Source organism: Mastacembelus armatus, chromosome 6, assembly GCF_900324485.2.
Source record: "Mastacembelus armatus chromosome 6, fMasArm1.2, whole genome shotgun sequence".
Classification (NCBI taxonomy): Eukaryota; Metazoa; Chordata; class Actinopteri; order Synbranchiformes; family Mastacembelidae; genus Mastacembelus; species Mastacembelus armatus.
Window position 1 is genome coordinate 4,129,988 of NC_046638.1, and position 17,978 is coordinate 4,147,965.

The window sequence follows — 17,978 nt, forward strand, 5'->3', positions numbered from 1 at the left end:
AGTTTATGTCATGTGGTGTATGTAGTCCATTTCATCTTGGGCCATATAGAAGTATATGTTCAATGTCTGTCATTTCATTTTTTTTTTTTTAATTCTGACCAAATCAGAATGAAGACAAAAAGCCGAACCAGGGCAGCCTGGAGGACCTCTCCCAGGACCAGACAGACCAGGCACTTCATGTTTCTGAGCCCATCAACATCCAGCGAAGGTCTCCCATGATCCGTAGTCGCAAGGCGGGATCCATGGAGGTACCTGTCTATAGTGTTAGTGTGTTAGCAGTAGACAGTATGTAATGCTAGTAATGTGATAGAGTGGATGTGACTGAGATGTGCATTTTTCTTTTTTATCAGTGTTATGATTTTGTTTGTGTGCATGGGGGACATCACATCCCTAATTTACATAAGTAGTAGTTTTAGTCTTAACTCTGGTTTCCATGGCCCCCCTCAGGTCCTCTCTGAGACCTCTTCCAGCCAGTCCTCCAAAGGCTCCCACCGACTCTTCCCCTCATGTTCACGTCAGTCTCCTGAGATCAAACCAGCCAGTGGCTTAGGTGGGCAACTCATTTCTGGTGTGTGTTTGTTTGGGAGGGGGTGTGAGAGAGGGCTTATGCCAACACACACAGTCACATTTATCTTCAGCTGTCACCCCTGATCCTCTTCCTCATCACGAGCCTGGCAATGACTTCTCCTTCACCCACCAATCATTCCATGTCTGCCTCTCTCTCTTTCTCATTGTTTTCTGTTTTTCTTTCCCCCTTGTCTTTCCATCACCGTCATCCTCTTTCTTTCACTCTCTGGTTGTCACGTAGCTTTCACTACAGCTTAGCTTAGCAGAAGCCAAGCACGATCAGAGTCCAAACTATGTTGGCAAGAGATTAGTGGAGAGAGTTGTGTTTATAACTGCTGGATCTCTGCTTTTACAGAGTGTTCAGAGACATACTGATACAGTATGCCTGTTACATGATAAGTCAACAGCATAGGAAGTTTACTGCTGGTCTTTCTGAGGTCTGCACAGGAATCAAACCAAACTCCTTAGAGCACAATAAATCATTAGACTTTGTTTAATGGAGTTTGACATTTTGAGATTGAATTTCAGAGTAATTGCCACTACAGAAATGATGTGTGAATAATAACACATTTCTTACTTGCATATAATTTTCCTCAGATTTTTACAGACAATATGACACTATAAGACAATATAAAAATCATTGTATCTAAAAGAAACAGGTGAAAAAGGTTTATAGCCATCTTTCCCCCCTGAAATACCCATAAACTTTAAGTGTTGCAAAACATATTACAGAACAGGATGACTAATAAATACTGTTGTCTAAAAATATGGCATTAAATAGGTAGAAAAGAAAAATAGTGCATTAAGAGAAATTGTGTAAGTGTGTCGTCCTCTGAATGTATGTGCTTAATGACCAATGTACACAGTTAATCACAGCTATAAGAACCTTGTTCTTATTGTCTGGTAACGTCATAAACAAGGTGAAACAATCAACAGACTAAAATGTGTGTCATATTGCACTAAATACAGTTCTTGGGCTAATTTCTTGCCACAATTGAAACCTTTGTAAAACATAAATGTAAAATTAATTAATGCCTAAAATGTTAAAAATCAGCTGTAGCAGAGAACCATTTATTAAGATCTTTCTTCAGTCTTCTGATCTACTGAGAGAATCCTTGAAGGACTCGACTCTTGTGTTGCTGTATGTACAGTACAAGGGTGTGAAACCTCCAACAACCTGCTAACATGGTGTCACTCACACAAGCATGCAAGGCTAAATCAAGAGGTGTGGAGAAAACCATAAATCCATGAATGTGAGAATGGGCAGTGAAGTTGCTTTGTGGAAACTATTTTGTCACATGTTTCAGTGGGATTTTGTTTTCAGACACTTTGCTACAGTGAACTGCTCCATTGCTTACAGTGCTCCATATCACCCAGGAATATGACCAAATCTAAATGTCAGCAGGTCTTATCACTACTGTGAGTAGTTGCATTTAGTAGACTGAAAAATGCATTCCTAATTTGCCCGTTATGGATTTTTTGCATGGAGTCAGAGTGGCAGAATAATATACCCCTGACAGAGATCATTCCGTTTAGAAACGATTGTACCGTTCTTGTATGCAATGGAATTTATGTTATGATTGCACAATTAACACCTAAAAGGCTTAATTAAACTGAACTAAAGTGCTATGAACAGGAGAGGAAGGAAGCCAATCATAAGTCTTTCTCAGTATGAAAGCAATTAATCATAAACATTAGGCAGCACAAACAAGAGCAGGTGGAAGCGTCAGAGTGCAATATGAGTGTTGTGCTACTTCTCCCTGAAGGCCTTAATTGTCTTTCAGTCAGTGCTGTGATCTAAAAGCAACAGTCCAGACTTTGCCTGACATTTCAAGCCTCTGGATATTCTGAAGGGAGCCAGTTAGTTATGTATAATAAGCTTGAGACTGCTGAGTGATCCCTCCACGTTCATCTCAACAGACTGAACAGGTCGCAGCCAGAGCAGCACCTGTTAGGCATGGCCTCTGTTAGTGAGCTGCTTTTCATGCCTTCACATATTTAGAACAAAGGAATCAGGCACCGAGTCACCACTGAGATTTGTTTTGTTTTTTTTCCCCTGTCATTTTAAACATATGTCCTTGGGTGGTCTGCAAAGTCAATACTGATTAGGCACATGAGAATTGACTGGTATTCTCACTAAAACACAGCAAGTGTCTGAAACAGCCCACCAGTTTGACATGCCTCTCTTGCTTTTTGACTACACAGCACACACATGTTCTGTATGCACTTGTGCACATACTCTTAACCTTGTTTACACACACGCACACACACACTTGTGAAAACCTTGTAGCTTGTTGTTGATTCCAGGAACAAAAAGCAGCCTTGTCTTCAAACGTCATGACGGTCTATTGCCTGGTTGTTATCATAAACCATTGTAATATATTTAAAGCTCAATTGAAATGATAAAGTCACACAGACAGTAATTACAGGGTTTTCACACAGGTGTACGTCATGTGAGACAGACAAACACTCATGCCAAAAACTGACCTTAGCAGCAATTTGTTATGGGCAGTAAAGGCATGATGTGCAATAAAAACTAATGCCCACCCTCGACAACTCCGCTCCCTCATCCCTTCACCCTGCACACCTCCCCCACCCCGGCCCTTCCTCACACAGGCTCGCTCTGCTCTGGCCTCTTCGGCGCCTCCACCCTTGGGGTGTCCTGTAGCGCCCCCAACCTGCGGGACTACGTCCGCACGCACCACCACCACCGAAAACCACCTCTGTCGCCTGGCAGTCTGCCGTGCCAGATTGGCATGTTTGGTATGTCCACAAGGCGGGTGTTTTTGTTTTTGTTTTTAAATCTCTGTCCTTTTTGAGAAGCTTTTCAAACTAGATTTCTGGCTTTAAAACGTCCTTTTTCCTCAACTTTTTGCTTCTTAAACTTCTTTTTTTTTTTTTTTTTTTTTAAATAAAAAGTCCGTTTTTTCTTCCCTTTCCTCTTCCACAAAAAAGCCATTTCAGTCTCTAGCATCACATTTCTTGGAGTGATTTACTTCACAGTGTGCATGATAATGAAACTGGTTTGACAGCAGAGATTGGCTGTGCAGCAGATGCTGAGCATGCAGCCTTGCTTTGGACTGTGTGGTATTATTGGTGATGACGGTCACTCAGTGATCGCACCTCTGTCTGCTTGGCTTCAGGTGTGTTGAAATGTTCTCTGTGCATGTTGTTTTGTGGTGCGTACCTAGATCCTCTCTCACCGAATTTAATTTCATAATCCTCAGTAAAGTAGTTTTTGTGTCTGAAAGCCAGGAGTCCGGCTTTTTTCATTAGTCATAATCTGCAGTAATCCTTACATTAAGAAACTCAGCCTGTTATTTGGAACAGATATATTTTCAAGACACAAAGTTTACCTTCGAAAAATCCCCGCTCTGATTTTCACCCCTATCCTTTTCCCTGGGTTTTAAGTTTTTAATCGTGAGTACAAGACATTTCACAGCCCCCAGACGTCCTCGTATCAGTTCTAATATCACAAACATCTGTCTGGTCACAGCTGTTTACTTACACAAGTTTGTTTGGTTGCCTGTGCTTGTGAAAAATACGACTTCCTCAAATTTTTGCCAGGAGCAGATGACTTCACCAGCAGGCAGTAAGAGACCCCCCCCCCCCCCCCCCAAATGCAGATTTTTAAGTGCAAGAAACCAATCTTTTGAATTTGTCCACTGGGTGTCACTCTGACTGCAAACCTGCCCACAAGCAAACAGATACTTCCATTTCTCAGTTTTACATCATGTTATGTGTTGCTGCTTGAGAGACAGGTGAAGGTTTGGACTGACGTCAGTTCATTTAAGAGAAGAGAGGACTGCATCAGGAAAGTGTTCGATTGTTTTGTCACTGGAAATGTGAAAGGAAGTTTGAATTCAAACCTGATAACGACCTGCAGTGTTGGTTGGTTCATGGCCCATATATGCCCCCTTGGCCCTGTCAGATGAGTTTATGTATCCTTTGTTTCTTTTCACACAGTAATGCCCTTAAGATTAAGAGTCGGCATCACTCTTTCTTGCATGTTGAACATTTTGCCAGAATATCCATCATCTACTCCACAACCTTTCAACCCATTTTCTGTGATAGCCCATCTCCTTTCTTCATTCAGAAATTACTCTTTTCCATATGTTGGTTGATGGAAAGATGCCGATGAATCGCCAGGCCAGATCTTTCTGTTTTGGGGCGGGGGGGGTTCGGCTCTTTTTTTTTTTTGTTTCCTTTTATCAGAATACACACACACAGGCAAACAGGCAGATGCAGCTACCAGCAGTCCCAGTAACACCAGTTACCTTTCTTATCTCCTCAGAGTTGTTGTCTATGCCGGCAGTAAAACGATTTTCTGTGTCGTTTGCCAGGCACCCGACTAATGGTATGTCTGCTTTTATTCAAGTTTATCTCAACGCTGCTACAGATTTCCTTATCTTGCATGCCATTTTGGGAAAACAGTTCCTGTGTTTTCTATATTTGGGAGTTTGATGTTTGGCTACGTTAATTACATTTAATGTCTCCAAGACTGATTTTGTTTTTTTGTTTTTTTGTTTGTTTTCTTAAGAGTTTCTGTTTCACTACCCACCCTTAGTGTTTGTTGTACTTGGTGTTGATCTCGACCCTCACGTCTAACACCACCTGCTCTGCCTGCACCTGATTAATTTATCTCTGATCCTGCTGTTTCTTCAAGGGATAGATGGTTGGTACCCAATGTAGAACTTATCTCCTTTCTCAGATATATCCCCATGTTTAGATAATCATGCACACATAACACATTCTCACTTGCACTTTTTGTTGATTTTAAATGATTTCTCCTATTATCTTAGTTTGTTACAGAAACAGCAACTTGGTCTTATCTGGTTGTTTCCAGCTGTCGACAGTCATTGTCACACGTGTTTGGTCAGTGTGATGCACCTGTAAGCATGACCAACAAACAGTGATAACACAGTGCACTGACCACACCTTAAGTACACTTAGATATCACTGAGGTATGGTGAGAAGTTAAACTTCAGGAGTCTTTAAGTTGCTATTTAAACTAAACAGGACCCATTAAAATCTTTATTCTTCAGGCTCTTTAATTTAGATTGTTGGTTTCTCATACTACTTTAGTGCCCTTTGACTTGTTGTTGTAGTGTAATCATTTTTGTTTGGGATCAGCTTTGTCAGGATTTGCTGCTTTTGTCTTTTCTTTTTTTTTAATGCATTTTCTGATATGCCGGAGACCAAACAAATCAGTAGGTTTGAGTCTGTTTGTTAAAAGACCTAGTTTCTAGAAGTATTTGTTAAAGCTGCAGTATAATGACATTACTTACTTGTGTGTGTTTAGTTTGAGTTTTGTACTACTCATGGATGCTCATGGATAAGCTCGCTTGTCGAGTGAAACAAGCCAAATTAAGTGCTGCTGCTCAGCACACACAACTGAACACAAGTCCTGAATTCATTTGGACTAGATGCTGTTTGGATTTAAACCAGTAGTTCAGAAATAGCCCAGGATGTTTTGGCAGTCTCATTATCTGAGTGTTGGCTGTACTTGAGCAGGATAAATTACATGTCTGTGCACCAGGAACATCTGACATTCAGTTCAGTCGAGACAGTGTAATTCACAAATGTGCTATAATGTTGACAAGTGTTTGGACAAGCCACTGGAAGCCACAGGTGATTATGTTCAAGTTTGAAGTCAAGTCCAGTCTGTCTTGGTAATCACTGAAGGTGGTTTGGTTAGTTTTACTTTTAAATTCTGTCACTTACTTTGTTTACATCTTCATGTCTGGTTTTTGTTTCTGTAATAACTGGTGGTGATACTGTATTTAACTTATCAGTGTAAAAGTTCATAATGTCCATTGCATACACATGCTGTAGAGGTATAATTCACTATGCTAATACAGTGCTGGGCTGTTGGGGGGGCTTTTGTTGATATGAAACATTTTTGGAACATTTCAGTACATTTTCTTTCTCTGAGTCATAAATTAGCAGTTTTCACCAAATTAATGCAACGTTTTGGAGTGAAGCACCTTTTATTTATTCTTTCTTATAGAACCTAAACTCAGATGTGTGCTTGACATTTGTGCATCTAATATACACACTTGTTAGAGAAAAAAACAGATGCATTTTATATTTTAAATGTTGTTTTATAATCTGAGGCCTGATGATTTTCAGTAGAGGCAACTACAACACTTGTTTTCTGACTCATAACATTAACCGTTGCGATGTGGCACAGAGAAACCAGTGTGTGTGTGCAGGTTGATCATTTGTTTTTATACCATGTTTGACAAGCAGCCATGAACCTATTTTTTTTCAATGGAATTAATATTTTTATGTATTAATCAATCAACCGTGTGAAAGTTTGTACTTTGGTTTACAGAGCTTTTGTAGTTTATTTTATGGGGGGGGGCTGTCTAAAACTCTAAAAGCTGTTAAACAATTGAACAAAGTGGAACATTTAGCAGCTAAAGAGCCAGACACTTCATTCAGTAGTTGGTAAAGACCAAAAACAAAGCACAAAGCGTGAAAGTGTGAATTGCATTCACAAGGTGGTCAGAATGATCATCTTTGTAACTGCTGGATGTGTAAATAAGCAGCTGCTTCCTAGAAAGTTCAAGGTTGTGGTGACAGCTTGTTTCTGCTGCCCTCAAATGTCCAAAGAAACCATCAGGTCCCACTCTTATCTCAGCTGATGTTGGTTTCCAGTACATGCAGTAACACGTTAGGAACACATTGCCACGAACTGTTACGTTGAAACTGTTTTAGAAGGTTTTGTCTCTGAATATTATTATTGAGTCTAAGACTTTTCTTTTCACATTATTCACTTTTGTTAGCTACTGCTCTGTGTTTTTGGGCTCAAGTCACCTTTTGTCTCAACCTGTGTTTGAGTTTAAATGAGAAGGTAGGAGGGTCAGTGTTTTGTGAATGGTCAGCATGTGTTGATTAAATGAAGTCACAGATGTTGAACTGCATTTTTTGTTTTTCTGTTTGGACACAGTCCACCTACTTGAAGCCTCACTGCTCTTCGATTCCTTTGCCAGGTCCATGGCACAGCTCCTGTCACAGCTCCTGTCACTCCTCCTGCTCCGCTGTACTTTTTCTGTCACTTCCTCTCTCCCTGCTCTGCCTGTTGTCCCTTAGAGCCCTCAGACGAGCTCCATGTAGCCCAGCTGCTGGGGGGGCTTCCCACTGAGCTGACCCTGATGGGGTTTTCCCCTGTGGCTGTGGACAGGGCCATGGCCCACCACCTGCACCACTGCCCCTACCATCTCCGCCTTCTGAAGACCTGGTTGATGTCTGATCAGGAGCTCCCAGAATTCCTCCACGGTCAGCTCCCTGCTCACTTTCTGTCGCCTCCTTTTCCGACCCCCTCTAGCCCCGTTCAGCCACTTGGAGCAAGTGGGACGCTGCCAACCCCAGCTGAGCTTTGCATCGTTGCAGTTCTTTGCTTTCTGCAGTTCTTTGCTCTGTTTTTTTTTTTTGTTTGTTTTTCTGCCTGCACATTCTTTTTTTTTTTTCTTGCTCCATCTCATGTCCATGTGTAAATGTGTTCCTATTTTTGTTATTTTGCATGATAGCAAGAGGATGGCCACATGCACTTTAAACTAAAAGATATCCATTTTTCTTTTCACTAGTCATAGTGAAAGAGCAGTCGTTGAACACAAACTCCGTTGTTCTACTGACAGTTGTACAACCAGGAATCTACAGTGGACAAAGAGGAAAAAATACAAAGTACATGTTTGTAAAAGTTCTGTATCTAGTGATTTTACCAGGGTAGGGGCAGCCTGAGACGTCCTTAAAGTCCCAGTGAAACAGCAGTGAGATCATATTTTGTAAAGTGGCATATTTAATCTATTTCAAAAGAAATATTTAAATCAGATTTCCAAAAAACTGTAATATGTTATGAGTGTAAGTCCTTGGCTCTAAGATTTTTATTTCACTGTGGCTCTTAGTCCTTGGGTCTTAGGTTCTGCCCTGTCTTTCTTCTTTCTCTATACTACACTTTAGACGTGTCATTTTTTTATTTTTTAAATTACTTGAACAAAGTTAGTTTATTATTTTTGTCCTGCCCAAGGACTGACTGCTCTGTGCATGTTGGGTGGACGTTTGCTGACCGGCAAGGCAAACTTTTATGGAAGAATAGTTTTAGGCTTGTCTAACTGCATTGTATGCATGCTCCTCTGGGTAAACACAAAATCATGTTTAAGCTGGGCACTTTTTTAATAAGGAGGTCTGTTTGTAGACTAGTCAGGTGTTGAAGGCTCCAGTTTGACCTTTGTATGGTCAGGTCAGACCTGGATTTTACTGTCTCTCCCCCAGTGCTCACAAAATGTGCTTCTTGGCCAGTTGGCAGATAATTGACTGTTGAAACATTTGGCTCATTATTTCCTTCGTTTTAATGGACTAATTAAGTAGTGACCTGTTCATAAACTGCTGACTTTGTAAAGTGTTTCTGAAGCAGGTCTTGGCATGTTGTGTCAGCAGAGATGACTGTGTGGAGATGGTGTTTGACTAAGTAAATAGTTTTTTGGCTTTGTCACAGTGACTTTGAGTTTGTCCTTGCCCTTTCATGTGTTTTTAAATATTATTGTGCTTTCTCTTCACTACTCCTGTGTTTGTGTTCGGCTGTGTTGGTAAATGGTGCAGTGTAGCATTAGTCTTCTCTGCTCCCACTGCATCTGGTGTGTGAGCTGAATTTGATATCGATATGAGGATGCTGCAGCAAAGATGAGGAGGGAAGAGTGACGAGTCCCATCTTATGTTAGTTCATACAATTCCTGCTTCCTCAGACAGAAATTAGCAGGTGGAGGCAATGATAAATGTCAAACATAAAGAGTTAGAAAAAACCTCTAAACATGAGATACACACATTTGTCTGCTGAGCCACCAAAAACAATTCCTCCTGAGTCTCTGTAATATCAGATGAAGCTGAAATCACAAATCTCTAGCAGAGAGACCTTTTCATGTTGAACTAAGATCTCGGGTTGGTCTTCAAAATAAAGCTGATTTGGCCAAAATGCAGTAAAGAATTTCAAGATTAATGAAGAAACACCCTGAACCAAAAGGTCAGACAACCATTAATGTAGCTTCTGTGTCTGTGATGTATCTCAGTCTCCAGTCTGGTTTTTCTTCATGTTCTGCTGTAAATCAGATAATTGGCGAAAAGTTGATAAAGAAGAGATATTTACATCATACAGTATGAATGGAAGATAGTGGTGAAAATACTATGAAAAAAACTTTAACCCTCAAAATCATTTAGAACTTTTTTTTTTAATGTCAATAAAAGGAGTTTGGTTACTGAACATGAATGATCCCATGAAGAACATTAAAACTGACCAACTCAATTATCAATGTGAAAAAAAATTCAGATTGTGACCCATCAACTGGTTCTTGTCCATTTAAGCCCGTCTGCAGTTTGCTCTGCTTGTGTTGTTATATCAGATAAGTGCTTTTTCTTCAAGGTGTAGTCACGAATCCAAGACTGACCAGCATGCTCTCTGCTGTCTGGGGAGATGGATGAATTGGAAGCGCTGCATCAACCTCCATCCATTCCCTTGTTTTTTGTTTTTCATGGTATCTCTTCATCGTGTTCTTTGTCAGCCTGCTCTGAACCAACCAGGTCTGTGTTTGATGAAGTTGGTGTGTAATTGTCAGCTTGTTGTGACACAGCTGTGTTGGTTCCCAGCGTCATACACTGTGGTTTTTGGCATGAATGAATGTATCCTGAAAAATCTGAAAAGCACACAGTAGCTCCAAAGACAGGATAGATGAATGATGAATAGACTGGATGTAGCTACACGTCCAACCTATGCAATACACGAAACTGCAGCTCTATAGGCTTTTTTTTTTTTTCTTTCTTCTCGTGAGAAACCAACCAAGCACAAATCACTGAAAACAAACCCATCACTTCTCATACAAATCTGACTTTAAAAGTATGTCTAACGTACAGATGAATGCACAATAAATACTTTTCCAAGTGGTTTGGGTGTGAACTGATCCAGGACCCTATTACTTAACATATATCACATTTTTCATTGGTCGTATTAATCGAAGGACGTTAACACCAGTCACCACCCATATTGCTACTGTCATTGTATGTTTGCTGAAAGATATTTTGGCTGGTAAATCTGTCTGTTGCATCAACCACTAACAAGCCACTAATGGTAGATCTTACAGTAGCCGAACGCTTTTTGTGGTTGGTTGACAAACAAAAAAAAAATGTTGGTACTTGCTTGGCTGAGAGAGTGAGCAGACACGTACAGATCAGCCAACATGCACAGAGAGCTGTAGTGTCACTACCCTTCCTTACTGTTTGATAGAGAAGCAGTACAATTGTCTGTACTTCGGTGTCTCCTGTCTGTGCCGCAGGTTTCGAAGGCTGCTCCATGGTGCCCTCCATCTACCCTCTGGAAACACTGCACAACCTGCTTTCACTGAAGCAGGTGGAAGAGTTTCTCAACAGGGTGTGTGAGAGCAGCAATGAGGCCCAGGCCAGTACTATGAAAGGTGAAGCAGCAGTAACTACAGTGCTGTACATACTTACTCTGTAAATACTTACACAGTTGTTTACTAATTACATTTTAAAACACAAAGAAGCACAAGTTAAAGTCATTTTAAGACAAAGTACGTGATTGACAGTATCTGTCCAAATAATCTAATCAATTAGAAAAATCTAATCAATGAAAATGAGGAATGGTATATTCATTTGGAAAACTAATCTTCTTAGTTATTTTTCTATTTCACCCCAGCGTTGTTCAACTCTCAGAGCCAGACGTCTCTCTACAGCCCTCAACCACATCTGTCCTCCTCTGGATCTGAAGCGTCTCTTCAGCCGCCCAGCCAGCCTCTGTGGCGTGAGTGTTTTCAATGATTTTATACAAAATGTTGATCCATTTTAGTCTCTTCTAATAGATGTCCACATAATACACTTACCAAGAAAAAATAAACACAGCTGTTTCTTTGAATCTAATTTATGGGGTTTGAGTGTTTGTCCCTGTACTGCCTGATAAAATCTAAATGAACCACTCAAAAAATGATTTTACCTGGTCAAAGTAAATCGTGTTCGATCTTCACTCGTATTCTGTGTCCACTAAACACCAAATTTGAGATTCTGCCTTGAATGAGACTTTTGATCCTCAGCTCCTCCAGCAGATCTGCTCTGTCGCAGCACAGAGTGATGCTGGAGACAACTGTGTGTTGGCAAAAATATAGATGGAGATAAAAAAAAAAATAACCCTGTTCTTCTCCACTGCATTCAGCATGACCTTCATGTTGTAGGTAGCAGATGTGACCTGAAAGGTATTGATTTATCTCTGACTTAGTGGTACATACACTACAAGGGTACAGCAAAACATGTAGGATGGGCCAAAAGACTGAAAACAAGCATTTTATATTATTGTCAGTTTTTATTTCTTTACCTTAAAATTATAAGAAAATAATCAACAATTAACTGAATATAAGAATTATTTTATAATTATAATATATTTTATTATTAATATTAAACAAAATCAGAAGATCTTGTTAGAAGTTGGATGCAGTAAATCTTTGGTAATTTTTGGTTATTTAAGATGAGTTTGATTAACTGAGATTGTTTTGTTAACCAGACTGTCTCTACTTGAATTACTGTTTATTACAGTTGTTGGATGTTCATGTTCTGTCAGTAAACTAATTGATAACCAATGAATTGTTTCAGCACTACCCTGAACACCAACCTCAACAGCCATTTTAAGTGTCTCTGGGTAAGAGCATCCTCTGAAATGACTAAAATGTGCATAATGATAATGGGAGGTGGGATTCTCCTTAACAATCTGCATTCTTACAAAGTCAGCTGTAATTTCAACGACAGGTCGTAAAACTGTCGGCTCAGCATCAGTTCTAAAACGCCTGTGAAACAGGACTGGGACACAGCATCACAGCCTCTTTTTTTTAATGTCGCCACCGTCATCTTCTTTCGCTCCTTTCTCCCCTGGGTGTTGTGGTGATTTGTTTTCCCTCTTGCCGGTGTTGTTGATGAAGCATCCTTAACCTTTTCATTTAATTTACATTGGGTTCACTCTCTGTGGCCTTTTGTTGATGATCTCTCTTGTCTTTCTCTGCTCCATCGGTATCTGCTCCAGATCTGGGTTGTCGTTAACTGCTGAGAAGTTATTTAGCCTCGTTTGTCACACGATGTACAGGCAGGGATGCTGGCGGTTACAGCTGGATGAATGGGACATTTGTTCTGCTGGTGGTGTGAGACTGCTTGTTCTCCTACTGGCTGTAGTTACCGGAGTTCAGTGTGTGTCCCTTCACATGATGCACATATAGGAAAACAACAAACGCACACAGTGATGAGTGGAGTGAGGGTCCAGGGCAGCAGTTGTGAGATTATTATCTCCATTAGGGATTGACAGATGTTTTAATCATGAAGACTTTGCTCCGGGGAATGGGTTTGTACAGTTTGTGTAGTTTAAGATGTGTAGTTTAAGATGTGCACTGGAATCAGTGTGTTTCTGATCATTGACACAAGTGTTTTTGTTTTTTTTTAAAGATGGCAGCATCCCATCCAGTACTGTGTCCAGTGCAGGCCCTTCTTCCCCGGTCACAGAGAGCTCTGGCCTAAATTTCAGCTTCAGTGAGTAGCTCAAGAAAACACGTGGACCTCTGGGTTTCTGAGGACAAGATATGAACACCTCATCTTGTCTCTCCTCACCTTTTCCTCTATCCTTCTGCTCACATTCACAAAAAATAAAAAGCACTGGAGGAGATGCAGAGTGTGGAGAGGCCACTCTGCCTCAGGTATTAGAAACACTGTGACTGCATAAACACAAACACTCAGGCTGTACCTGGACTCCCCAAAGCAGTGGACCTTCACCTGTTCACCTCTCATCACCTCTTCAGTTTCTGCACTTCAGTGCTGCATAAATCAGCTCCACCAGTCAGACCAGTTGTGCCTTTAGTTTCATTCGGAGCTGCCTACGCTAAAACCCAAATGCTGTTTAATAAACCTTTCAGCTGCCTTGTTTCTGACCTTACCTGCAGACATTTCCTGCTGAGCTGCATTACGGACTGTGAGCCATCGATTCACATCTGACTACAAAATAATGATCATGCCTGGTTTTTTCTGACCTCTGCTGTAATGCAGGGCTTCAGCCAATCACCACCCACCCAGATAGAAAACAAATCTGCTGCAAATGTCTGCATGTAGGGTGACGTTCAGGTTTGTAGACAAAGTTTAAACTGGGGGAAATCCATATTCACTTTATTGTCGAGATGAAAACAAGTGCTAAAGCCAGCAGCTGGTTAGCTAAACCTAACTTAGCACAAAGACTGAAAACAGGCTAAACATCTGAGACTGGTTCAGCCGTTAACACGTTTTATCATGTTTCTTTCACTGTTATATGGTCATGGCTGGGTGTCATGACTCTGTACACTGTAAAGAAATGGGATCTAACATGTTAAGTTTTAGAGGTTTCCAGTCTTTGTGCTATAAATATGAAGCTAAATCCAGCAGCCAATTAGCTTAGCTCCAACATGAGAGCAGTTTTGATCCTCTCATCTGATTCTGGGCAAGAAAACAAATGTACATGTTTCTTAAAAGGTCCAGGTTTTCCTGTAAGATCATGTTCATGTCATGTCACATGTCGGCCTCCAGAACAGGATTCTGCTTTAAAAAGTTGCAGATTTCAGACCTAAGGAATGGTTCTGAGACTTTTTTTTTTTTTTTTTGAGCTTTTATTCTTACCAAAGGAACAGATACATCTATACAAAGATGGACACTTCTTTTATGATTTCTGAAATCATCAATGGATTATTCTAAAGAATTTGGAGGTACGGGTTATAGTTTTAGTGTTGTACATTTTGTCCTGCAAAATTTAGTGTGTGGTTCTTTTTGTTCACATGATTTTTAATTTACTGCATACGGCCAAAATAACAGGACTCAACTTTGAACCGTGTATGAAAAACAGGTATTTATAAAATGTAAAACTAAAGCCAACTTGATCAAACTGTACTTTTTTTTTTTTTTTTTTTTTTTTTGTATGATCATCTGCTGTTAAATGGAAACAAATTTATCTGTAAATGTGATTATAAATAACTTGAGAGAAATATTTAAGTATTGTGCACACTGTGGGCTTCCTGCCGTATTTTATTACTTTTTCATTGTGGGGGGGGGGAGATTTGATTTCAAGAAAATCTGTGGTATAGATTTATTTTAGAATTCAAGGGGAAAACCACTTAAGTAAATAAACAAGTACTTTTATATAATGATGTCAACCTGAAAACAGTTTTAATGAATTCTCACTTGATCAGTTGTCAGAATTTGTCACTCACACAAGATTATGTGTATTTTAATGTTTAATCAGTCACATTTTTGATGTACAGGTAGACATCATGAATCTAAGGATGGAAATAATTTGTTTTTTTTTGTTTGTTTTTTTTTATCAACATGTGACTGAACTGGGGGGACAAAGCACTTTCAGTTAACTTAAAGATGAATTTACTTTACAACTCCAAAGAAACCTTTAGTACTTTTACCAACACTTACAGAATTAAAGCTCTATAGTAAAACAGGGACTTGGACGTTTTTATTGCATGCAGTAGTTTTATGTTATTTTCTTGCAGCACTGTCTGCAGCACCAAAACACAAATGACAGAAATAAAATAGCTCCCTGCTCAGTTCAACCTGGTTTAATTGAAAGTGAACTGGCCCCCACAATCCAGGAAACACATTGTATTCATCACAGAAAGAGCAGATTTGAGGAAGGTTAAATAATTCATACCTAAAGGTGTGGTGATGTATGTCATCTTGGGTGTGTGTTTCTGTGATTATTTTATGAGGACAGTGTTTTCTGTGACAGCTGCAGACAAAGTTTTTAATTTGATTGTAAAATCTGTAACACTTCTGTCACACTTGAGGAGGAAGCAGGTAATAAAACAATACCAATAAAAGCATAAAAACACTGTTCAGTATGTTATCAAGTGCAACAAGTCACATGATTAATGGGAAAGTGAGTTTGTGGTAGATTGTTTTTCTATGGTTGTGAGGACGTTTTGGCTGGTGGAGGGTTGACACTGGGTTTTGTGGTTCAGATTAGAATCAGGCTTCAGTCTGGGTTGGGTTAAGGGTTGGGGTTTGGCATTCAGCTGTGATGGTCTGGGTTAGGTTAGTGGGTCTAGGTGATGCACTGTGTCTGTGTGGGTCCTCACAATTATAGAAGGTGTGTGTGTTTTATTAATGGTCCACAGTGCAGACACATAAACCTGTTATTGCTCCATAAACAAAGCTCCTTGTCACCACTGTGCCAACACACACCTCACCCTCCTCCTTTGTTTCTCTTGTTCTGTTTTTCTTTCCTTTTTTGTTCCCTTGTCTCTCAATCTTTTCTCTCCTCCTCCTCTTTTCTCTTATTCATCTATTCTCCCTCTTTTCACCTCCTCTTTACTTCCCCTCATTTTCTTCACGTCATCTTCCACTTTTCTTTTTACTTGCCCTTTTTTCTTTTCAAATACCTTTTTGTTCTCCCTCCTTTATCTACGTGTTTCCTTTCCTTTCCTGTCTCCTCTCCTCATTTAATTTCCTTTGTTCCTCTTTTCTTCTTATCCCATTGTTTGCATTTTTTGCTTTCCTATCTGTTTCACCATTCACCTTAATCCTTTCACCACCATTCTAATAGTTTAAGTTATTCCTTTCTTTCCTCCTCCTCTCTCCTCTCATCCTCTTCTCTTTTCATCTCCCCTTCATCTCCTCTCTCTCCAGATGCTTTTTAAAAGTACTGATGACTCATGCTTCCCCCTGTCGCTCCCATGCGTTGCCATGGTGACACCCCCAGATGTAATTGACTCCTCCTGAGCGACGCCGGGCAAACAGAGACAGACGGAGACCGCCGACTCACAGGAAGCCAAATGGTGATGTCATTCATTCTGACTAGATGACAAGTCTTTTTCTCAGGGTTCGTTTTCCTGCGTTCTCACACACACACACACACACACACACACACAATGTCCATTCATTCAGTTTTCTTTCACACAGACACACAGACATCTCATCTACAAACCTTTTCTCTGGCTTCACTTTAAACTACACAGTAGCTGCTTTCACTTGTAGTTTTAAGGATGTCCTCTTTCAGGGTAGAAAGACTTAAAAATCACAATAATGTCAATTTTATTGCAAGACGTATATTACAGAGTAAACTATATTTTTGAATAACATACACCATAGGAAGAGAGGGAAAACATTTTACCCACTCTTGCCATGGACTTTGTATTTCTAAATCTGTTGGTGTTTTGTTTTTCTTGGAGATAAATAGTCAAACATAAGTCATGTTTTATATCAGTTTAACTGGTTGTGCTGAATCTGAAATCAGACGTTTGTTATTGTGCATTGTAGCAGTGCAGGAGGAAAAGCTGTAGAGCTGAGACAGAGCCTCAATAACACAGACGCAGGTAGGAACAGATAAACTTGGCTTAGGGAACACAGTAACACTACCTGTACAGCATCACATGCATTAACCAAATAATCATATAAATAATTGGACAGCATTAAATTGTGATGTTAGAGCCGAGTCTGTGGAACAAGGCTGCAGCCTTTCACACTCTCGATGTTGATGACTCATGCTTTGACCACTTTGAAACCAGTGTGCTGTCCTCACTGTATAAGCTGGGACAGATGTAAGGTTCAGGGTTGTATTAGATGTGCTCTTGGCATAACATTTGTGTATCTCCTGTACATCTCTACTGGCCAAAACATTCAGATTCCTTGCAAAGGCTTCTGAGAAATAAAGCTTTAAAACTAAAGGCTGAGGGTTACAAATGTTTTCCAACCTCTCTAAAAATCCATTTAGCCTTTCTCTCAGCTCTCATCTTAAACTAGTTTTAAACTGTAGGAGGTCACCGTGTCCCAAACCCTGCACTTCCTTCCTGCTGTCAGGTAACTTTAACTTGCACTTAGCTAATAGCCTAAAATATAAACGTCAATTCAAAGGGAGCTGTGGGAGGGAAAGGCAGGAGAGCAGAGTAACTATTAGCTGTGCTGATTACCCCCATCTCACAGAGAGGCAGGAAGGTGTCCACTTAGACCTTCAGTGCCACCTCCATCCCCCCACAACCCGCCTCCGCCAAGGTCAAAATGTGTTGTCATGGTAACGAGGAGGAGGGATGAAGGGGTGGAAGGAGAGTTGTATTGCTGAGAAATGTGGCAGTGAGCAGCGAATGTGTGGGCTCAGGCACAACACTAGAGACCCAAACTGCATTTGATAGTATAGCATCCACGGTTAGGACTTCAAACATGAGCAAACAGGTCTTGGTTTTTTTTTAGTGCAGTAAGAAAAACAGGAGGAGACACTTACAGAGGAGCAGTGAAATGAGAGATGAGGACAAATTAAGTCATTTATCACCAGCTGAATACAGAAAGTGCCACAGCTCCAGGTGTATGTTCCTCAGAGAACCTAGAGTTGTTTTTTAAAGAAATGACTGTGT

The 17,978-nt window shown here is 40.2% G+C and overlaps 1 protein-coding gene across 1 annotated transcript in view; it reads left to right on the plus strand.

Moving 5' to 3' along the window:
• The window catches only part of ppip5k1b (diphosphoinositol pentakisphosphate kinase 1b), a 38,719-nt gene extending 23,255 nt beyond the window's left edge, over nt 1-15,464 (plus strand). The window contains exons 25-32 of the mRNA XM_026310952.1: nt 108-248; nt 448-550; nt 3,184-3,330; nt 4,862-4,924; nt 7,666-7,851; nt 10,893-11,030; nt 11,273-11,377; nt 13,054-15,464. Coding sequence (XP_026166737.1) covers nt 108-248; nt 448-550; nt 3,184-3,330; nt 4,862-4,924; nt 7,666-7,851; nt 10,893-11,030; nt 11,273-11,377; nt 13,054-13,145 — 975 coding nt within the window. The 3' untranslated portion in view covers nt 13,146-15,464. The remainder of the gene's footprint in view (nt 1-107; nt 249-447; nt 551-3,183; nt 3,331-4,861; nt 4,925-7,665; nt 7,852-10,892; nt 11,031-11,272; nt 11,378-13,053) is intronic.
• Nucleotides 15,465-17,978: the final 2,514 nt, after the last annotated feature.